At 34.4% G+C, this 25,081-nt stretch overlaps 1 protein-coding gene across 4 annotated transcripts; it reads left to right on the top strand.

Annotated features, from left to right (window-relative positions):
- On the top strand, positions 1-23,888 carry LOC145685805 (uncharacterized). Of its 4 annotated transcripts, none has more exons than XM_081758361.1 (3): positions 1-463; positions 4,856-5,407; positions 11,267-23,888. In XM_081758361.1, the coding sequence occupies exons 2-3, from the start codon at positions 5,004-5,006 to the stop codon at positions 12,615-12,617; spliced, it is 1,755 nt and encodes a 584-aa protein (XP_081614487.1). In that variant the 5' UTR covers positions 1-463; positions 4,856-5,003; the 3' UTR covers positions 12,618-23,888. The 4 variants fall into 4 exon arrangements, with proteins under 4 accessions (XP_081614487.1, XP_081614489.1, XP_081614486.1 ...); XM_081758363.1 differs by having other exon boundaries at positions 1-527; positions 11,291-23,888; XM_081758360.1 differs by having other exon boundaries at positions 1-527.
- Positions 23,889-25,081: the final 1,193 nt, after the last annotated feature.

Here is a 25,081-nt window from a genome sequence, read left to right as displayed (position 1 = left end):
GGCTGTTGTAGTATGTGCCTCGTGTCTAGTGGTGCTCCGTGAGGAAGAAAGGGTTACATAGGACTTGCTATACACTTACACTTTCTATTACATTTACACGTACATACATTCCCTTCTTTTTATACGCTATCTTTTTCATTTTACACTTCCCACTTACCCTTAATTTTTTGCCCTGTTCATCTTTGGCTTTTTGCCCTATTTCCCAGTCTGAACTTCTTTCCCGATTTTGACCTTTTCATGACTTTGACCAATTTCCTGACTTGTGTCCTTTTTCCCGATTGTGACCTGTATTATATTCTATTTAGTTTCTGAATCATAAATCCTCTGTTTGAGGTACACATTTGACAACTTAGCACTTGTAGCACATATCACTAATAAGCTGGTGCACCTACCTATTTGACTGATAATAGTCATACAAGACAGTAATCACCAATGTAAATAAGGGCAGAAGAACGACAAAGAAGTACGTTTGTTTTTATTTTCGTATCACTCGAGAAGTAAATCAAAGTTGGTTTCTTACCCCCTTGGTAAGTTCGAAGATACTCAATGAATAATCCCTAAAAGTATGAGCGTCTAACTCCTTCTGGAACTGACGCGGTCTTTGTTCCCAATATTTGCATGTCTTTCCTGTGTTTATAATTTTGCATGTGACATTGCCACACACGACTTTTCTTCCTGCCATTTCTTGAAATTCCATGCGTTAATTCACACGTAAAAGAAGTTCGTTCCACTTCAGAATTCGAGTCAGAGAGAGAAGACAGACTGACGTCTATTAAAAACGGTGGTTCAGGCTTTATTAATAGTACTTGGTATCTATTTCTACATACTTCTACATTACTATACAAAATGGTTTCTTCCCATCATTTGTAAATTAGTACTTTGCTAATTCTGGCTGTTTTTTAGCATTGGGGGCCCGATTTTGCACCTACTTTTTGCGATATTCTATTCCGATGTTCTGGTTTTATGGTTTCACACGTTAAATTACGTTACCAATATTAAATTTAGAGAGCATTGCCGATCAAGCGTCAGCGAGTGAAGGCGGATTAGCGCCCCACAGGGCACGTTGTTTTCTATTTTCGTTACCAATAATTCACTTTCTTTTCTCATATAAATCACTTCGACTTACCCTTACGGTTTGTACAAATCCCCTACTGCCCTAAAAAATGTGTTCTATACTTTCTTGACTACTTGAACATCACTGTCAACTCATTTCTTCCGTAAATCATCCTATTTTTGCTAGTTTTGTTCCCCCAATACTAAACAATTACTCTACTTTTTAGTGCAAATGGAAATGGAACTTAAAAAATCATATTAATAGTTATATAAAGTAGTCAAAGAATTTTAAATTTTTTAACCTCCAAATTCTTTAAAACCTACAAGTAAATCATAATATATTAAAATAATGTAATTAGTCATATGGTTCTTATCATTTGGAAGATAAAGTAAAGAAATGGAAATAAATTCCTTCCCGGGAATTTATGGGCCAGGGAGAAACCCGGGTATATTCCTATTTTATAAATTCCTTCCCACCGGGAATATTCTCACTGCCCATCACTAAGTGAGGGCAGTTATAAGAATGGCGAGCACGTGGAGAATTTATTTTTAATATCAAATACTAACGTGAGTTCATAAAATTTTAAATTCCCACTCTGGCAGCTTTACAATGCGCAACGCAGCAGGTATACTCACTCAGAAAAAAAAATATTAATTTTATAAAAATGGGCCAAAAAGTTCGCTAACCCGTTCCTCCCCCTTCCCTCCTTGTCGCTATATTACCATACTATACCGGTACCAACGCGGTCTTACCTATCGATGCGAAAATGGAACGTGTATTCTCTTCCAGAATTTATCGCTCTCATCACAGAATCCGAACTTGCCATAGATAGAGTTCATGACATCCACCAAAAATAGCTGGGTCCAATTTTATTATAGGAATCCACAGATTCTAAAATGTAGAGAAAAATTTTGGCAGGTCTTAAATTTGTCCATATTATGTTCAGAACAACAACCAACCAATCTCTGCGGGGCTTCTAGCCCGTTCGTACTACTACTCTTATTATTACTTATACTATGGATCCGTATAGTAAAATTGAACTAATAATTGTTTACAAGATAAACTCTCAGGTTTTCTGTAGAAAAAAGAACTACAATCAAAAAGAAACCTATTTGTGCTAAGTAGCCAGCAAACTGCAAGAAAGCCGTGTAAGTAATTCAGGCAGTGCGAAGCTGGTGCTCGGATATAGGCTTGACATCAGCCTAGTAAATCCATAGCGTGGAAAAGATTCCTTCTGTGGTTCCCTTCTTCCTACAATCAATCACTCGCAAATTTCAAAAATCAAAAGGGAGTACTTTGCTACTGATAGTTTTGTTCTACAGTATGCAAAATCTGAACAAAACGATTCATACGTGTGAACTACAGGAAAACGATTTTTGGCGCGTTCACTAAATTCCTTTTCCCAAATTTATGGATATGTCGTTATCAGATATATTTTCATACCATTTTTGTTCTAAGACGAAATACAGATCGCTATCGGATAAGAGCACCAACATAACACTAAGGATTATTTTCACTTCACCTAGTAACTAAATTACGATCTACTAAATCCAGGGTATAATTTAAGATTGCTAACACCATACAAATAGGAAGGAGAACTAAAATTTTGATTCCAAACACGTCATTGTGTGAGAGCAATCTCAGTATGTTTAGTACTCAGTGGTAATTTTTGATTCGAGAACTAATTGTAGCAGTGATGAGTTGAGAAGATTTCTGACAGATTGAAAGAAATGCTGCGGAAGCACCTGTAACCGTATTTCAGTCCAATCGGAAGGATCCTCCGGGGGGATTTTGTAGCTCCGTTCTCACTGTTGTAGAAAGATAAACTTTAGAAGAAGATTATGTGGTAACTGTGATACAAAGTACTAGAAGTCACGTCTGACTCAAACATATATTTGTAAAACGAGAAAGGTAGAATACGATAGAGAAAATCGTGCAGGTTTACTTTAGGCGCACCACTCGGAATAATTTTCACCAATTTTCTTCCTATTGTCCCCTGAAGGATTGCGATTGCCAAACATAAAAATATGTCATTTGGCTTACATAAAATTCAATGGAGCCACCGAAAGTGATCGTTGAAAAATTGAAATTGTTTTACGATTTGCGTATAAATGCAGGTTCTGGACGTATAACGTACCAACTACAGCGTAGACAATTACCAACCTGTGCTAAGCGGCCAGTAAAAACCGCAAATGGTATCTATTCGAGTCGGGGCTGTGCGAAAAGAGGGCAAGCGTGTTAGCGTAGGTGGTTATAAGCGTAAGGGAAGTTAGTGAATAGAAGTGGGTTAGTATGTTTCAATAGCACTTGCAATGGTTTCATAATAGTAACGCTACACTAGCAAACATAGAATACAGGTTCGGTACGCTGTACAGAAATACACCGCTGGTGAAATGTAGCATGTGATTGAGCCGTTTTTCGTATGCATTTACTTATTTTATCTGTCGTAAATCACTTGTAACAGTTACGGTAGTAAACATACATTTGTTTCGCTTAGAAAAGAAAGCACTAAGGTTTCTGTTTGGGTTGTCAGCAAAGTCTTCTTGCAAGCTCATCTTTCAAGGAGAAAAAGTATTACCATTGCTTTGTGTGTATCTATATAAAATTATCTTAATTACCGTAAGTAACAAACACTTATTTATTGAAAACAGTAAGGTCCGTAGATACAATACTCGATTCGTTAATAATTTGCATGTTATCCCCCAAAATTTCTCGTTTTTTCAAAAACAAGCGTATTATTAACTGTAACAAAATTACAATAAGTTACCTGATTTTCTAAACCAAAACAAATCATATTCTATGTTTAAATCTGATCTTCCCGAAATCTTAGTAGATAAATTTTTCTACTCGGTAAATGAATTTTTTGAAGACAATGTATAAATGTTTTTTTTTTCTTAATTATATTATGAATGTGTAAGCCCATAAAAGTCATAGTTACATATGTATTACTCTATCTAAGTTTTTTATTGCATATATGTAATTATTTTGTAATTTTGACAACTGTATGCGTACTCGAGAATATTCTCATTTGTATGCAAGACAGGCAAATAAATAAATTTTTAAACCTAAAATACAACTCTATTACTTTGTATTAAATTTTGTCGCTTACAGAAATTTGTTCCTTAAAAAAAATATCTTTTCATGGCTTTCCATGCAAAATGTGCCTTTTTACATGTAAATGTTCCAAGATGTGCTCGAAAGTTATACCGCTCCGAGAAAATGACTTTTTCCGCATCCTAGAACAAGCAAATTTCTCTATAAACTATTACAGTACGTTTTGAAAATGTTATCCATTTTTAAGTGTAAAATTTGCATAGCATGGCTGTCATGTTTCATTTAACAAATATATCAAATATATATTTGAATATATTACTAACTATAGTAGAAGTTATTTTAGTTTTGGCGTTTTCTGTGATCATGCAACACTGATCGTACGTTGAGTATTGGTAAATTTATTTAAAGGAAAAGAGAAAAATCAAGAACCGTACCTCGATACAATGTAGTAATGTACCAGACAATTATAATGATATTAAATAACGAAAATAAAGGCCTATATTATCTCGTATGCATGTAGAAGAAAAAATAGTTTTTTCTTTGACAGGAGAGATTTTAGAAAATTGGATATTGGTCAGTAGTTGGATATTTCTGTATTTTCGGTATTTAGGTATATCGATATTTTAGTATGAGTGGTAGCAAAATTTCGGCTATTTTAAAGTACTTCTTTCATTACTTGTTACGTCTCTAGTCTGGTCCGTTTATTAATTTTGTTAAAGCGAATAATATTTTTCTTATTGATTTCAGATCTATTGTTTTTCCTTGAACATCACCTGTTAAAGGTTTCAAATTCTCAACGTCAACAGTTTTGTGCGACCGAAATATCTTTACATTATTTCAACTTGGCTTGTATAAAATTGAAACGGAAACAGAAAATGCTCCTACTAAAGTTGAAATGAAAACAGAAAACGAGTCGTTTGAAGAATGTAATTATAAACTATGTACTGGTAACACCAATGATCATAAAGATCCTCTTGCTATAGCTTTGGAATACAAGGAAAGAGAAATTGCAAAGAAAGTAGAGGATATCGCTTCAGAAAGATATGATGATGAAACAATATCAGATTGGAAACTAACTTCGAAAGCATTATGTTTGGTGAAGCCTTTACCAAAAGGCGATGTACTTGTGAAGGCCGAACGTTTTCATAGTAACATTGGGCCAAGATCATCCGACCTTAGAAACATCACCAAAGGGTCGAGCAGTAACATGTGTGCCACTATTGGAGACAAGAACGATAACGAAGAGAATGTTCAAGAAAATGATATTCGAGAAGTTGGTAGCAATGTGCAGGTCCTGAGGTACGTTTAAATGTGTTCATTTTATTTGGGGTATGTTTTTTTATAAATGTTTCTTTTTATCAGTTGCATTACTTCGTTAAATATCCTTTTTTCCTTCACCTTAAACTGTGTAATTGGAATCGCGAACATTTGAACACACAAAGAATGTAACATAATGCGTGGCGTTGTAAGAGGTGAGACAGTTCGGCACTGAAATAAGTATCGAAAGGTAATGGTAAATTGCTATAAACGTCCTCGTTACACCGGGCTTTAAGTGTTAGGATTGAATACTGACATTCTTTTAAGTAATGTCAATTTCCGGTAATATGTTTCTTAGTATAGGGAACAGTACCTGGCCAAATTATTTATATCTTTCCGCTCTCACTCAAAATATTTTCATGATATAAAATCATATTTTAGTATTAATTTATTTCTCCGTTCTGAAACTGTAACATTATTTTATATACAAAACACCTTAGCAATTAAGAAAGCCAAATACGGATCACACGAACGAATTAACGAGATTTTTTTTTTGTTAAAAAAAGGTTGTTCTCGTTACAGATTTATTTGCTCTAATATTGATGTATGTAGCATCACGAAAGAACTCTTAGTAGACTGAACAGAGATTCAGCTTTTCCTCATTTGCAAGTATGTTATTTTATTATATGTCTTCATTAACTTCACTGGTAGAAGTTCGCGTCTCAGAAAATTATATCTTAAGATAGAGTGTCTCATCATATACACTTCTACCACAGGCAAAGGTTATATATAAACGGTTTTTTTTCCTAGTCTTGTATAACATTTCCAGGCAAAATATGTTCTCTTTAAGAACATTTCGTCTGTTCTTTGAACACTGACCATGTTACAAGGTCAAGGTTAAAAACTTTAAAAGTGATCACATCTGGCATTGGGACTACTGGTTCTGTCCCAAATGACGATAGTTTCCTTGGGTTTCTTGGAGTTCTCACGTGCTTTTCACTTTCCTCATTCCACTATTCTCATGCATTTCGTCTCCTATAGCCTGGGATCTTAAATATGGGATATTAAACTTAACCATTCTACAATTAAATATTGACAGCTAGTTTCCTCAAGGTAAAAGAATCTAAGAGAATTAAAATTCGTTTATAATCGATATGATTCGATAGCATTACAAAGAGGAAGTAGAATGATAAATTAACTATTTTCTTGCGATTTTCTGAAACGAATAGATTGTTCGATACTTCATTATTTAGGTATTTAGAGCAATACCTGTTATGTAACGAAATATTATTAAGTTATAACTTTAGATTTTTTTCTTTGTTTTTAATAAGTAGGGGAAAAAAATGATTGTTTAAAAAGAATATTGCAAGTTGTAATTTTCCATTTCCTTGTATTTGGATACCAGGAACATTTTCTTAAAGAGTAGTGTGTATATATATTTGGTAAGAATTTCTATATTTTAATTTTCGTTTCTTTTCGTTGTAACAACTCTATTAATACACTAGTAAAGTTAGTTTACTATGTCAAGTTCCAATACCTATAATTATATAATAATGTCAATGCATGAGTAATGAACATCTGTTTTGGCGTGATTGGTTATGGATGGATTTATTATTTATATGTGTTTAAAAGTAATTTTATTTCAGCATATCTGGCATACACCAAAAACGTAATTTAAATATGCATACATACCAATTGTGGGGTTGTTCATTTTGTGCTAACTGTACACTGAAACGAAACATAATCGTACATTTTTCATATATTCCTATATGTTAATGCTAATATTTGGAGTAATTCGTTTTCAAATATGCACATGGAAAAATCTATCTTTCTTTCATCTGTTCTTGAATAGCACTGTTCGTTACAGTTAGTTTTTTCTTTTTTTAAAAAAAAAGAAAATCCTATGTGGTGTGTACGGACGAATTCTTGTAGGTTAATTTTAAATCCTTGTGTATTTTCACACCTCTTACCTATTTATCTCTTAATAATGGTATTGTATCATTACAGACAATACAACATGTCATCTTTATGTTGGTCTATATTCTTGCGGTACATTTTGGTCAAATTTAAATGAGATGGACGCCTTTTATTCAGTTATGCCTTTCATCATCTTATGTTACATGTTATTGCAGCAATTAATAACAATTCTTGGCTCTAATTACATAAACCCAGTCATATATCTTATAACTTTTTGCAGAGTTGGAGTATAAGTCACCACCTTATTGATGAAAGCTTCCTATCTTATCGATAAGAGAAACCTTTTTTTTCTTTCTTAATCTCGCTTATCCGCATACTGCTGGATATTCCAATTTTTTTTATACTTATGGGTTAGGAGTTTCGTACTAATTTCTGTTTTATATATATCCTCCATTAGAGCATTAGGGCATTTGTGTTTGATCATTAATTTTCTACTTCTGCTTATGCAACAACATGGTTCTGAAAGATATACTCTGCTATTTTTTGGGCTATGAACCACACTCTGATTGAGTAGTTGTGAAGAATTTTTTTGAAAGTACTATTCAGCTTACGGACCATGTGACGGACGGTGTATAGTAATTTATTTCAGTGATATATCTGGCTGTAATCTTAGCAATAATATATATATATATATATATATATATATATATATATTGGAATAAGTCTCTCAGGCAGCTACAGTTCTATTTTCTAACATAGAAACTTTCAATAATCATTGCCATCGGATAGAAAGGAGAAACTCTTCACTCAGATCGCAAGATATCTTCTCAAACAATTCACATGGAACATTACCATTGAGAAAGTGATGATTTTCCCATCTATCTGGGCTTGAATTAAGCTAAGTTACAAATATTGTAATAATTCTGGGTGAGTGAAGTGAATCGCAGTAGTTGAGTTGAAATGAAAAAATTTACGTCGCTCCAAGTATAGTTGATCTTTATAATAGGAATAGATCACATATTACACGAACAATGAAATCGAAACGTTTAAGATATTTGGGTCTTGTCGCTTGACATGGACATCGTAAGATTCCTGTAAAAAGAAATGCCATACAGCCGCTTATGTAAGTCGAAAAACGTATGACATTATACGGGATGAAAGTGAATGATATGAATCCAGGTTGTGGTGGTTTAGTCCAAGATGGCATCCAGTAAAAAGTTTTATTTCTGGGTCTATAAGCTTTCCTTTTAGGTGAATCACAAAGCGAATCGCTTCCGTATATTTCCGAACGTGTACTGAAGTTTAACGGTGAAGGGTATATTCTATTATCTTCCGGATTTAACATTTGCCGCTAAAGTTAAATAGTATAGTACTAATTACTATCAAAACTTCAAATGAAGGTTAGAGCTGTGTCAAATATTTAACTCTTTTCGATCCTCATTCATATTTTTCCAAACATAATTACAATAAATATTCTATCTGCTTGAAGCAAGCAGAACACACACTTCATCACGAAGGTGCAGCCTCTGCAACAAAAATGTTCAGAAGAGCAAAGTATTACTTCAACTTTTCAATTTCACAGATTGTTCACTAAATACAACCAGGGTAAGCTATGCGCGTTATCCCCGGTTCCGGACTTGTGCAGGTTCTCGATCTGTTTACTGGAGTGAAAATTGACCAGCTTCTGGACCCATATTTACAAAGAAAGGAGACTTAAGTTGAGATATAAATGAAATGTGTACTGTTTTTTAGAATGTATTGATAAATACGGGAAAAAATATTTTCTAAAACATTTTTTTTGTTGATTCCTTTTCTATTTTCGTCGTTATAACGGTTTGTAAATAGTGAGTATTCATCTCAATATTAGGTATATAGTATCATTTATGTTTTACTGCCTCAAGCAGTTGTTTAAAAAAGTCACATTATGCACGAACCCCTTAAAATTACAAAAATATAATTAGTGAAGACGGCTGACAAAGTATTGTCCCGTGAAGTTTGTTGTCTAATACCTCGTGAATGAAATACGTAACATGAACGTGAGTAATGCAGAAAGAAAGTGAATATTAGACATGTTCTTCTCAAAAGTAGATTACTCAGAATAAGTAAAGAATACGTTAGAACCTGGAAAATTGCGTCATTTAGAAGAAAACTTATGATAATACTTCGTTTGCCCGAAGAACTTTCCGAAATCTTACCCCACAAGAAACTCTGCAGTGTAAGGCGTTGCAAATATTAAAATTTCAAAACAAGACTGTATATTGTGTTTAAGATGTAAGGGTTCACATCTTAATATTTGATGACATTTTACATGAAAAGCTAGTTTTCCTAAAAATTTCTTCTGTGCTGGCAAAACTATGGGCACTAAACAGTATTAGATGATGTGTGATAGATGTTAGTACATAATGTATTAATTTTATATCATTCTGCAAAATGGTAATGTGATCTATATATATGTATATATATATATGTATATAATTCAAAACCACACAAATAGTCCTGTCAGCCGTTATCACGTAGATCACTTGCCCACTGGTTTTAGTAAAAGATTTTATATAGCAGATTTCACCATTATTACATAACCTACTTGTGAAATACCCTAGTTTAGGCTAAATTTACATATATTCATTTACTCATAGGATCTTCATTCCAGTCGGAGACAGTTGCAACTTCAGTATAAAATTTAATTTCAAAGGATTTACTTTTTTCCTGACCTAATAAGTGAAAGTGGATGTGAATTATACGTACTGAGAAGTAATACAGAGATCTTTTTGCTTTCTTTGTGTATGTGGGGAGGGGGGGGGGATTTCCAGTATTTTCCAAAACACTTGTGCGCGACTCAGTTTATTTTGATTGATAATCATGTGTACTAAGTGATTTGTATCTAAGAAGTCATACTCGTGAGATGATAATTTTTGACGTACGTTTTTAATTGTGTTGTTTTATGATACCCATTCTAATGAAAGCAATATCATAAAAACCCAGTTGAAGGTATGCACTCAAGTTATTAGAAATGTATTTCAAAAGAATTCAGCTGCTTTCTCTTTATAATGTAATGTATAACACGTTTCTTTCATTTTTTTCATCTTTCATTTATCTGGACCTGCTCCTTTGAATTTTAAAGTTACAACAATACACTCTGTAGCTTTTCGCGATGCAAATAAAACCTTGCTTACGTTGTGTGACATACCTTGCTAACCAAATATAGAATTTGGTTTCGTACAAAGTCATTGCATGAGGTTATTACAAAATGAAAATCTACGTGTTAGCCGAAATCTAGAATAGCACACTTGGTTTTCTGTGTTGCAAGATAAGGACGTACCATATTTAGAACCTATGAAACTCTAAAAGCTTCTAATACTAATAACGACCGGGAGACAAGCGGGGCACTGTTTATCCTCACTATCCTAGCGTCGAATTCTACAATCATAATCACATTTCTTATGAATAGGTGAAAAGATACCAGGAATTGAAAAGTCGAGTTTTCTTGAAAGGTTTTATGTCACAGAAGCATCTAGATATGTATCACGTTTAAGCACATAGATATATATCAATGGACAAGAAAATCGTAATTTTGATTAAGATTTAATATGAAAGAAATCCGCGAATATTAAAAACAGCAGTTATTGTTATGTGCTTCAAAGGAAATACTTTGTGCATTATTTTAAAAGTTTGTTATAGCAGTTCTTTGTTTCCTTGTCGTTATAATACCAGTATTTGGTATTTCTAATTGCAACAAGCTCTCCAATTACGGAAACCCCTCGAATGTTCTAAATTCCATATTTCTACATTTAATGTAATAGTTCAATATTATCAAAGTTCAGTTTATCACGAAATATAACGTACGATTGCCTGGTAACCCCACAATTTAAATAATACAAATACGTATTTTCTAGTTAGTGTGTAATTTTTGTAACAACGTCTGCATTTTTCTGGAGTTTTATATTAGTGATTTCCATTTCGTGTTCGCTAAATATCTTTTTGTAGATCCTTCAAAGATACTCTTTCCAGGAGAGCAAATGCGTTCATACGGAGGGAAAAAAAATCTACTTCAGTTGGAGAACTTAATACGTGCAGAGAATGTGGAAAGGTATTTACTGGCAGTTCATATTTGGCAAATCACTTTTTAAATCGTACAAGTGAAAAACGTCACATTTGCCTAGAGTGTGGCAAGGGATATAGTCAAAAGTCATATTTGGCAAAACAAATGCTCAGACAAACAGGTGAAAAACCTCTCACGTGTCAAGAGCGTGGAATGGGATTTATGGGAAAATCAGATTTGGCAATACATATGCTTACACATACAGGTGAAAAACCGTTCATGTGTCAAGTGTGTGGAAAGGGATTTACTCAAAAATCAAATTTGACAAAGCACATGCTCACTCATACAGGTGAAAAACCAGTCAAGTGTCAAGAGTGTGGAAAGGGATTTACTCAAAAATCGAATTTGACAAAGCACATGCTCACACATACAGGTGAAAAACTAGTCAAGTGTCAACAGTGTGGAAAGGGATTTAGTCAAAAATCAGGTTTGGCAAATCATATGCTCACACACACAGGTGAAAAACAGTTCAAGTGTCAAGAGTGTAAAAAGGGATTTACTCAGAAATCAAATTTGACAAAGCACATGCTCACTCATACAGGTGAAAAACCATTCAAGTGTCAAGAGTGTGGAAAGGGATTTACTCAAAAATCGAATTTGACAAAGCACATGCTCACACATACAGGTGAAAAACCAGTCAAGTGTCAAGAGTGTGGAAAAGGATTTACTCAAAAGCCAGATTTGGCAAAACACATGCTCACACATACAGGTGAAAAACCTGTAAAGTGTCAACAGTGTGGAAAGGGATTTAGTCAAAAATCAGGTTTGGCAAATCATATGCTCACACACACGGGTGAAAAACAGTTGAAGTGTCAAAAGTGTAAAAAGGGATTTACTCAAAAATCAAATTTGAAAAAGCACATGCTCACTCATACAGGTGAAAAACCAGTCAAGTGTCAAGAGTGTGGAAAGGGATTTACTCAAAAATCGAATTTGACAAAGCACATGCTCACACATACAGGTGAAAAACCTGTCAAGTGTCAACAGTGTGGGAAGGGATTTAGTCAAAAATCAGGTTTGGCAAGTCATAAGCTCACACACACAGGTGAAAAACAGTTCAAGTGTCAAGAGTGTGGAAAGGCATTTACTCATAAATCACATTTGACAAAGCACATGCTCACACATACAGGTGAAAAACCTGTGAAGTGTCAACAGTGTGGAAAGGGATTTGCTCAAAAATCACATTTGACAAAACACATGTTCACACATACAGGTAAAAACCTTACAATTGCATAGAGTGTGAAAAAGTATTTTTTAATAAATTAGATTTGGCAAGCCACATGTTTTCACAGAGGCATAAAACCTCACATGCGCCAGGGGTGTAAAGGGATTTAGTACAAAATCAAGATTGGCAATCCACGTTCACATATACAGGTGTGAAATTTCAGAATTGCCAACATCGTCCTAACTGATTTATTAGAAAATATGCTTAGCAGGACACTTCGTACAGTCAAAATTGAAATCCTTGTATTAAAAGAATAAAAAGGATTTTATTGAAAACCAACCTATGTAACGCACATGTTGACATGCAAATACTATCTCAAAATAGACTTAAAATCAAACCTACAAAAGCGGATTTGATAAGAAAATAAGTTGAAAAAGCATCTGTAATTATATAAGCATACATACACACACACACATATATATAATATATATGTATATATATATAAAATGTACAATGTACTTTGTCTAGATAAAATTTTCATACAGTTATTACAAAAATGTTTTAAATGTTACTGACCGAAATGCTGGTTACTTGTTGTTTTGGATAACCCGTAAATTATTTCTTGATTTTAAACCTTATATGTTTTAGGCAAGCCAATACTGATCCTTGTATATTTCGTAGGGAACATATAAACAGAAGAATCTGTTGTAATACCTGAAGCATAGCGAAAGTACTCGAAAACGCATTTATGTTAAAAAGTAAGAAATTAATTCAGCGTATTTAGCGTGGTGCGCTGATAGTGATGCAATCTTAAGTACAAACGAGGCTTTTGCTCTTCGATGCTTTTATAGTCTATTTCCATTCTTATAAGTTTATTTTGTTTTATAATATTTTCGTTTACAACTGATAAGAACAAAAAATGTGGCACGTAAAGAGTGCGAGAGGTTTGATAATACAAGACAGAATCGTACCCAGTAAATGGCTTCCTGATTCAAGTCCTCTTTTCAACTCAGTGGAAATAAAACTTTATTCAGCTTACATGAAGTGATTCCGACTTCAACTCATTACCTTCTGGCGTTAGTACACATGATGCAAGTTTTACCCGAGGTATATATATATGATGTGAGTTTGTGCATGTTATGTGAAACGTTTGTGTGGAGGGTAATTGTCCGAAGGAACACGGCGTAACTTCACCCAAGTCTGTTATGTGCATTGTTATTTGTGTTTCTTCGTAAACGTAAGTGTGTGTTGATGTGTCTGTGTGATATCCTCTCTCACTTCAACGTGTGATAGAAACCATTCACTATGAAGCCGGGTTATGGGTGTCCGTACTATTTCGCTTAGAACAGGATTTTCTAGTAATCTCTCTCCTATACGGATCTTACGTTTTAGCTTCTCCGTCTTTTGCACCTAGCAACCAAGGTCGGAGATTCAAAACGCATTTAAACCTAGGATGTCAGGCTTCATATTCTGCACGCTAGCTCGGAAATATAAGAGCAAGTCTCTTTAAGAAACCATGAGTCTCAGATGAGAAAATACACCAAGATTTATATCAGGTATTTATGGAAGCAAGTTCTTATAACTTCAGTTAAACTGGTGAGTATCTTGAGGTCCTATTTTGGTTGAAGCAAAGGAACAATTTCTAGCAATTGACTTTATTACAATGAAGAAAAAATTAAAAATCACATGACAATTACAACAGGGTTATATGGTGTGAAATACAAGCAGTAGGTTATAACTTTCTATGAAATCAACTTCAACTTAACTGACTACGTATGAGCTGCTAGAACACAAGATCTTTATCAGGAAGCAAAAACGTAAGTTTCTTGAAAAGCCTCTTCCGTCAGACTAAGTTAGGAAAAGAGGAACGCAGACGGGAAAGAAGTTCATACTACCGTAGGAAATGAAAACTTTACGGGTTACTGCTTGCTTTTTTCTAATCATTGGTACGCTCAACACTTTATCATTAAACCCTCCAACTAATAAGTTCTAACTTACAAATTCATACTTCCAAAATGTGCTCAGCTGACAGTGACTGCCTATTACTTCTGACCTGTTCGACATCAGGTTTCGAAGTGACTGGCGACAATTTTCAAAGTTATGTTCGTTCTTATATACCACGTGGCGTCCTGCGAATGGCCTTCAGCTTCTGTGTTTTTCAACAGGGTCCGCTTTAACACGCATTCAGTGAGAGCAGAGGAGACTTCTGTCAGGCGCCATGGTGTTCAACAGTCTTCTATCTCAATCACTTCGAGAGAGAAATATTAACAATGCGTTGTACTTTTTTCTTTTTCGATGTTTTAAAAATACACTATTTTAATTCTGGCTTATGTTGTAATGAGTGACGCCATTTAGGATTTCCTACATAGTATTAACCCGGCTTCGTGATTTCAAGAAATCAGAAACCCAGGTCTAAAACCAGCAACATTTTCAGGTTATTTAATATCCCATGGTAGCAAATTATAGGTTAAAGTAGCACCATTTAAGATTAATTCTCTCTCTCTCTTTCTCCCTCCTATCACATACAGAAAAACGTGAGACGGATATATTCGAGCAGTCGGGCATTAGGACGCCAGGGAAAATAAACAAAAAGGAATAGTAAGACAAATCGTCTTTCCGAAAGATGTATTTGATCCTACACTAACTTCCAGTTGGTAATGGTACTATAATAGTTAAAGTGCGAAGAAGCTTTACTAATGAGAAAAAGAATAATGTGGACTGTAATTCTTGTATACGGTGAGTTACTTAACGGGATCATAGGGTGCGGTGAGTTTCCTTCCATCTTTCCTTCTATGGCAGTATAAAGAAGATAATTTCTTCGCAAGATGTGTCAAGTCCAATTGGATTTACTACGAAGTATAGTGGGTAGAAGCGTCTTTTCTCTCGTATCCGTTTTAAAACGTCTTTGTTTGTTACAATTTCTGTTCATTTTATCTTCTCCATCTTCCTCCAACACCACATTTTGAAGCTCTCTAAATATTTCTTCTATAACTTCCGTAAAGTCCAAGTCCCTGAAGCATAAAGTAAAGCTTGAAATAAAGCACTGGGCCAGTTTCTTCTGTAGTCCAATATTATGGCTGGTAGTAAGTGTGACCTTTTCTTTGTGAATGCTTCTCTGGCTATAGCAATTCTTGACCTAATCTCTTTGGTGTAATACGCGTCCTTCGTCAAAATACTTCCCAGGTATTTGAAATGGTCCATCTCCTCAAGTGCTCTTTGTTCTACTCTGACTTGTAACTGCGAACTTGCACCGGATATTCTCAGGACTTTGGATTTTTCGATGTTGATTTTAATTCCATATAGTTTCCCAGTGTTAGCTATTTTATCAATCATCTGCAAAATACAGTATTACATAGAACCATTACAGTAGTTATAGATATTGAGCCATTTTTTTACCTTTATGAAAATTTTCTTTGGCAAATAGTGGAAGATAAATTCAGGGTGTTTGCTGGCTTTCTAGCAGGCTAACTTCTGAATACGTTGCTTTGAGAGATTGCATGTTATTATGTGTTATTTTCACTCAATTTGCACAATATGGTAAGGGTGTTTTATCAAGTGACCAAAGGCACTTGACACTAAGATTTGACTTAAACAAATTGTGGACACTAGAAGAATACCAATTAATAATTGATGATTTAAGATGTGTGGCTAACATAATTACTTTCTTGTGTTATAGTCTCTGATATTACATATGAAAGAAAATAAGCTATGAGACAAATTATAAGTAACTAATTAACGAATAGACGTTTAGATTAATTAATATTTGAAAAGACAAACATTATTGGCTCCTGCAATAATCATGACCTGAACTATAGAGCGCCTCACCCTTAGATTGCAGTACATGAATAAATGGTAATGCTTTTCCTTATGCCTATTGTTGCCAAACTTAGCCTGAATTATAGAAATAGTTTTATTTACTAGATATGGATAGATTCTTGTAGAACTTTGTATTCTCTATCAAATAATGTGTTCTTCTCATGTCAAGAAAATTTTCAAGTATTTAAATAAATTGAAATAGTGAAATCTTGCTAATGGCAAATTCTAACGTCGCGTTAAACATATCACGTTAAAGTTCGAAACTATAACAGATACTACGTTGAAACTTATACAGCTATTAACACCATATTTGGTGCCAATGCTGGAAAAGTTGGCATGCAGAAAAGCTTCTTGAATTTTAGATAAAAATAAAATGTAAGAGAAAGTGCATTTACAATGCAACATCTAAAATGTTGAATAGTGGGGAAAATTTTTATTTTTCAGCTTAGATGGGGCAGCAAAGCGAGAAAAATATTGAGAAAGGATTTAAGTTATTTTTAAAACAAATTGCAGGTCGATATCTTTCTTTATTTAGCTCTAATGACTAAGTGTTAAGAGTCAACTTTCTAAAGCGCGCGCATCTGACCAGAAGAAAGGCAGTGACAAATCTTGCCAATGCTATTTTCCGTATAATGTTCGTTTTAAAGTTACTGATGTAAAGTGTTGTGCTACACCGATGAGTATTCACACTTGATGCTTTGCAAGCACGAATTTGCTGCTTAACGGAAGCAAGATCGTAAAATCGAATCCTGGACCACACACATTGCGTTAATTCCCTTCAATCTTACGTTTTACTTACTTCGCTCATTTTCCTTGAGTTACACACACAGAAACACAATATCTATCTATACATACACACACATATATATATAAGACTTACATTCAGACATCGGGAGCGTATAGTTCGTATTTTCTCTCTTACAAGAAAGACGCATTTCAACAGCGGATGAATAGTAAGTACAGTATAATCTTGAATCAGGATAGTAATTCAGTTAGCAATAACATAAATGACAAAAATGCAGTTGGTACTCAAAAAAAATTGTTTCTTCAGAAGATCAATATCTTTGGAAGGAGAAAAAGCAGACCAATATCTGTTAATAATAAAACTCCTCACTCCTGGTGATAAATAGTTATTTGTTTTTGTAATTGATTCATTTACAGTTCGTACGTGGTCCCTAATATTGTTTGGAATGCTGACAATTTTGGCAATAAAAGTTGGTTTCGTTTGTAATTCCACTTCTCATATTTACTTTGAATACGCAGATGAAGATGAGAAAAACATTAACAACAAATAATTCATGAGCTCACAAAGCAAATGAAAAGGCTCTCTGTTTTTTTTCCGATGTTTCTTTAGGAAGCACGAAAGAAACAAAATTTTCGGAGGGCTGGATAATTCTGTTTGGTTTTGTTTCCTCGTCCAACGATCTGTACCTTGTTGGCTGTCACTATACATGATTTAAAGTCACAACTTGTGCATATGTTAAGAAAAGACATAATAGGGTTTCTTTTCATTCTTCTTCTATTTCCAGACTGATATTTTGTGTCTGAGGTGTCAGAAGTGAGTATAGAAACCAGGGAGGTTCAGCGTCTATTCACCATTATTCATCATTATCATACGTGTTCTGCCATTTTTGGCAGGCCACTTCCTGCCACTGAGAAGCTTCCATGATCCACGGTCTTACCTTAACCTCTTCGTCTTCACGTGTGATTTTTCTATTTTGATATTTGAGAAAATATCTTCCGTCTTAACCCTATTTATAACTGCGGTTTCATATATAAACAATGGTGCTTTTCAGCCTGTTCTTTAGAACCGATTGTAATTTTCAGGTCGCAGAATCGTTTGTTATACCCAAACATTAACGCAAACGCACACACATGAGATATCAAGAATGATGCTCACATGTCACCAATTAGAACTGGAATCATATGAGTGAAATAGTGGCGGTTATTTATATTTGAAACATCATTATCAGCAATTGTTGATCCATTGCTGGGTGAAGATCTTTCCAATACTTTTTGAAACAATCTATCTTCGAAAACTTGTTAAGAAGATATTCACTTTGCTACTTAATTTCGACACGCCATCTTGTATTACGATACTCTGTAGTCGCTACTAGTCATTTGTGGTATCTAGTAGAAATCTATCCACCTTTGTATCCCTTGTGTAGTTTCTTTCATAAGATCATTATATTTGTCTATGTAACTATCTATCTATCTCTCTTATATATATATTCAGAGAGAGAGAGAGAGAACCGGTTGTTAAAAATCAGAATAGCACCACTGGATATAAACCATTTTCGGATTTAATGTTGTACGCTATTGAATTAAAACTAGTAGTAGGGAGCAAAAAGCTGTTTGCTGTGGGAGAAAATTGTCCACTTTCCTTTGCAACAGTCATCATTATAGAGTAAATGTAGTCAGATATCAAGATATTTTCTGCAAGCAGTGAAACGTCCCAAGAGTATATATCCCGTCTTCAATCTAATCTCACTACTGCAACCGAATTGGTAGACATCTACTACCATTTAAGCTCTTTCGTGGTTAGGCGATTAGCTTACGCGCCTTTGGCGTGGGATGCCAGAGTTCGATTCACAGAGGGAGCTCATGTGGTTCGGATTCCACACTAATCAGTAGGTCCCATCTCATATAACCTCGCTGCTGAAAAGGACGTTAAAGTCAAACTCAACTCAACTCTACTACCACTTCCTGATTCAATATTAATTGAGAAATTATCGCGGCACATAAACCATTTATTCACATGGTTTACACGTGTCGTAATATATAGGTGTATGTTTTGCGTCAAACTCAGTAGAACTATACGTTATAAATCAGTAGGATCACATGTACACCACGCGAAGAGGTGGTTTATGATGGCAAACTATATGTGATGACTGGGCGTATATATGTGAAATCATCCTACCTGAGGAAAATATTGAATTCGCACACAGATTCTCCTTTGTTTTAAGTACACGATCTTTATGCCAAACAGCTGAACTTTCAGACAGTTCATTCTTCTTCATTTTTTCGACGTTTGAGTCCCACAATCATTGCTGCTGAACTAATTCGGTTTAAATCAGTAGATTGTGAACTTTGTGCCACTATTCCCTGGTGCTTCTTGTTACGTGTCAATAGACTCCGTGAATTATTTCCTTATGCAATTATAAATTCGTAATTAATATTTTGGACACGATGTTGTTAATTATAACTACTGTTCCCTTATTTTTAAAATTTAAACCAAACTAACTGATATCATACACTTGGTAGACCTACGTTCTGACTTTCGTGTAGTGGTAGAATCTTGGCGCATTTGCCAAGGACGCTTATGTTAACTTGAATCTTGATCCACCGACCAAGGACTCTGCTGAAATATCTATTTTAGTAAAAAAAAATCTACTTCATTTCTAGGTTGCCACCGAACGAAATCGTTTGCGATCCTTGACGGAACTTTCTGGATCTCTGATATCAAATATTAAATAAGTTGCATCTGTGGATAATGTTTGCAGGTTCCGAAAGATTGTAATTTGGCTAGCCAGAGTCGTTCTGAGGCTGCAAAGGCGACGAATACAACGCAAAATTTGCTTAAGATCAGGCCCTCTTGGGCCAAATAAAAATACAGAGTGATTATAAAAAGCAGTATTAGAAGTAATGGAAATAATTGATTCTTAGCTGGGCAAAGTGTTCTATAGGAAAACGTGAGGGAGTGCTCGCTTATGATCACTTAACTTATCTTTATAAATAAGGTACAAGCAGGTTTTAGTAAAATTTCAAATTAAGGATGTTACTTTTTATTTTTTATATCAGACTCCAGGCCCCAACGAATCTTGGACTCACTTTAAGGGACAATACAATTACATTGCTTATACATATTGAAATAAAAAATTACATAGTTTATACATAAAAGATACACAAGAATAAAAATAAGACAATTTTTGTTGAGTTTATCCTTCCATTTACGCACTACTTTTTTAAAAAAATCCTGTTCCTGATATAATTACACTTCATATTCATAGTTTTGACATTTACCATTCTCAAAAAGAGTTTGAACGCAGAAAACATACTTCATCTCCGCTCCCACAATATTAATATGTGATTGTTCAGAGTAAGGTGATGGCCAGGGCTTTATAGAACTATGAGGACATTCTTATGCCAGACTCTTTAGCAAAGGGTGGTACGTGACTGGAATATACTAGTAAAAACTACTTACACGTTTAAGGAAAAATAATTCAGGTTGCCGTGAAAACTACTATAAAATCGTTCTAATACACCAAGACAATATAAAGTTCATAGGTGTGAGTATAAACTGCGAAGAAATAAAACATTGTAACACCAAATCTAGTACACTGAATCACTTTTTCTGTTCGCTACTTAACAAAAATAATAGAAATTTGATTTGGTTTTGAGTTTATCGTTCCCTTTAGCAGCGAGGCTAAATGAGAATTGGAACTGGATCTTAATGTAGGCTTCGAACTACATGAGTTCCCGCCCGGAATCGATCCCAGGTCTCTCACACCAAAGTCGCATATAAAAATAATAATACCTAGAGCATCCGCGAAAAAAGGCTTGAATGGCCTGACTAATTTTCATTCAAAATGAAATAATAAAGACACTTCTAAAAATGAATTGGTGTAGGAGCTATTAAATAAGGACGACAGCTACGGCAGAAGTTTCTCCTTTTACTGGTTAAGTGTTTTTCTGTCAAATGGACAGTACAGGGCGATTAAAAAAACAGTAATAAGGTAATAGTAATATTTAGTCGATTTCTTAGAAATCCGTTATAGAGTTGATTATTTTCTAGTCCTATAAGTGTTACTAACTGACAAATTAAACTATTATTTAGTTCAACTTTTACCCCTTTCAATGAACAAATGATTTGCGTTGCGTATTCGGAAACAATGGTAGATTTCCAAATTATGAATTTATGTATTAAAACCAAAAGTGTTAGATCTAAAATTTCCAGTTGATATAGATAGATAACATCCTAGATGAAACCTTTCCTTCAAACTCTGAATCCATATGAAAGCATTCTCTCCATATACTGCAACTTTTGATCCAAGAAACTCAGAATTTAATTTGGTACTTATATAAATTTTTAAAGCTAACAGTTTTTTCTATAAATGTAAGGATGGAAATAGACATTATTCCTACCATACTGAATTCAAATAAAGAGATTACTTCTAGCTATCTATTATCGTGTTTCTTCATAGCGATCAGAGCAGAATTCAAAAGTATTTTACACCTTTAGTTTGGATGTAGCAACAAAAGTGAAGATATTCTCTTATGACAATAATGAACTACAGTCTAGAATGGATGGAAGCATTATTATGATAGTAAATTTCCTGAACACTAGAACACCAGTTTTTTTTTTTTTTTAGGTTCACTGAAATCTTATGTATAGCTGTAAGAAGTGACATGCACTAAGGAGAAATTACATTAAACAATATAGAAAAGGCGTCAAGTCTGTACGACTTCTGGTTTTTGACTAAGTTAGAAAGTTGTCAATCAATCCCATGTATAATATATAACAATAATAATAGTACTAATAATAACCAGACTATAAGAATACCAAAAAAGTTGAAAAATGAAAATCAGCCAGTAGGATTCGACCCAGGTTCAAAAATGTTGCATTTTCAAATATATATATATACTATTTAACACATATTCCTATCGAATTAACTGTAGAACACCCCTCCTGTTGTATTGATAAACGAAAGGACTCTAACAATTCTTCTGTTTCTCAATATCTGTTCTTCTTTTTTATGTCCAGAAGCATGTGTGCTCTCTGACAATGATTTCACCATTTGCTAAGGGACTGTTTTCTTCTAAAAGTATCCCTGTATGAAGTATCAAAAGAGAAATAAAGAATTTCAAACAACAAACTATGAGTTGTGTTCCATATCTTGTTTCATCTTTTCATTACTTCTCCTCATATCACTCCGAATGCGTTGTTGCCAAACTGACAATTTTAAGGGGTTCAGAAAAATTTACTCGCGTATTCATATAATGGAGAAGTGAACAATACTGCTGGTACTTGTTAAATAGTTGTCGGACTTGATATTACTGAAACTAAAATGGTATATGTTGGCAATGTAAGAGTATGCGCACGAATACTTGCATTTACAGGGACTAATAATTAGATATTCCAAAAGCTATTGCTGTAAGATCAAAATAAACTGATAGTAATAAGGAAACTATTCACTCCTCTTGGCAACAAATAGTCTGTCATATTCATCTCTTATTTTCTACTATTACTACAACTACTATTTTTATAACAATACTAACGCCGTCCATTAGGCGTTAGTATTGTAGAGGACGAATATGTGATCTATTCTATTGCCTGTATTTATCTTGTATTCTCTTCTGACTTTGTTGATGTATTTACCTTGAGGTTAACAAAATATGTAATTCTCAGTCTTTGCCATGAACCTGTCTTAATTAATTACTGCTTGTAGTCGGAGTGTGTGTTTTTAGTAGAATGAGGTTTTCAAAATGTGTAAGCTACGTTTTGGTTTAAATTTTCCACTGAATCGTTATCAAATAGTACAATCTTCTGAACTACACTTCATTACAGAATCTGAAATCAGATAATTAAAATTTTTCCCTGCGAGGGGATGGCGACTAAATACTGGGGTAACTTTAGTTCATCGTGGGATATCTGGTGGTGTACTACGAGGGACTGTATTTATTAAATCGAAGAACGTTGCGCATAAAAATGATTTGTATCTACCTCTCCGATGACGTGGAGCCCCGTATTTTGTGATAAGTGGGCTAGAGAATGCTGCTTATCCGTGTCTTATTTTGTATGATCTACCGTGGACGACGAGAAGGAAAGAGGGACAAAACATCCACAAGAACCGCTTATGTAACAATGTTCTACAATAATTTGTAGTTTACAGATATCTGAGGTGTACAGAACTCAGGAGGTGGTGCACAAAACGGAACCTAGGAATTGGCACATGTTTTTCCAATTTTCCAGTTGGACCAACTAAGGTCTCGCACACAGTTAAAATATTACAATTCAAAAACTTTCGGTTCCTTAAAGTACAAAAACTAGACATGTAGTGAACAAATTTGCAGAAGTTGTTTCGTTCTGGTTTTAGCTTCTAAATGACAGAAGTCATTATATAAAAAGTGGACTGTAATTATTTGAAATAGATATTACATCTTTGCTTCAATTTTACACAAAAACAATTCAGTGCCGCCATAACTCCACAATCATGGCGTTGCACACATCGCCGCTTATGCACCGCCGCGTTGCACACATTGCTCCACAGCATCGTATGCTTATGAGGATTATTTGTCAACCTGGATAAACAGAGCAACCGTGAGTATGTATGGTATGTGAGGTGAGTTTAGCTGCCTATGAGACAAGAGTAGAGACTTGTCTCGTATAGAAAAGGTGTATTGAAAGTCATGTGTATTTGTTTGTTTTTATTGGGTAAGCTCTGCCTCGTCTTGTCTCATTGGCACATCTAGAAGGGACGGTGCAGAAATGTGTGTATGTGCAGAAAGTGTAGTTGGAGTAGTAGGTGAGGGTAGTCCACAGTGAGACAAAATTTCTTTTCTGGTGTGTATTTATTATAATAATAAAAGCATGAAAAAAGTGAAGTAGCCATTTTTTTAGGAGATACCTCAGCTACAATTTTAGATACATTTTATCAAAAAATGTTTCATGGTATATGTGAGAGGAAGCGAAAAATGACCTAGGTCCTTATGTTTCAGTGTGTACCACTAGTGGTGCACAGTGAGACACTAGTTAGTAAATACATTTATGCATCTAAATATTGTTTTTAGAGTAATTATAACAACAAATAGAAGTTTATGTACACAAGCGAACACTTCCACTTTTAGACTTTTGAAGCTTTCTTCGTGTTTTCTTGCTTTTTTACAAACGCATAACAGTGCATGCATTAATTTCCTTTGAAAAAGTTTTACGTTTTCAAAGGAAACTAATGCATGCATTGATATTCTTTTGTGGAAGAGCCTGAAAACACGAAAAATCTTAATTAAGCAGCCTAACAGTGGAAATGTTTTCCTTGTGCACAAAGCCTCTGCTACTCAAGTAAAAATATATATATATGACATCGATATTGTAAACAATACAAACAAACATGGGGAAAATGTCTTAACGGAAACCTATGCTTCCAAAAGCTAAAGGGAAACTATGAAATCTTTCAGTCTCTTAGTTTGCATTTAGATCTGTTAAAACACAAAAGGGAAAGCTAAGCTACTCTAATGAAAATATTATAGCATAGGCTTAAGAGTAATATGATATGAACAACGTCAACAATTCGCAAACATGTGCAAGAATGTCTTAACGCAAATTTATGCTTCCAAAACTAAAAGGGAACTTGATGAAAGCTTCCAATCTCTTAGTTTGCATTGGAAGCGGTTTAGGCAAAACTGTAGCAATATCAGATGGACCAACGACTGCTATATCTGGTACGATAGGCTTCACAAACGCATCCATTTTAGCACTTTTCCTTAAATAGAAAACTGTAAATTCTCCTTCTTTTCTTGAGGGATTTAACACTTCGGCGACATAGAACACATCCTTTGGGAAACGCACGAGAACAAAATCACCTGGAACTGACACACGATCTAAATCAATGAATTCACCTAGGTAGTCTTCTGGAAGATCTGACGCATCATTATCATCATCCGAACCACTCAGGACGGTGTCAATGTTGTCATTAATCGAAGATTGGTCACTTTCGGTTTC

Source organism: Thermobia domestica, chromosome 5 (genome assembly GCF_964235325.1).
Source record: "Thermobia domestica chromosome 5, izTheDome1.hap1.1, whole genome shotgun sequence".
NCBI lineage: Eukaryota > Metazoa > Arthropoda > Insecta > Zygentoma > Lepismatidae > Thermobia > Thermobia domestica.
Note: the sequence above shows the minus strand (reverse complement) of the source record. Positions and strands in the feature narration are given on the sequence as shown.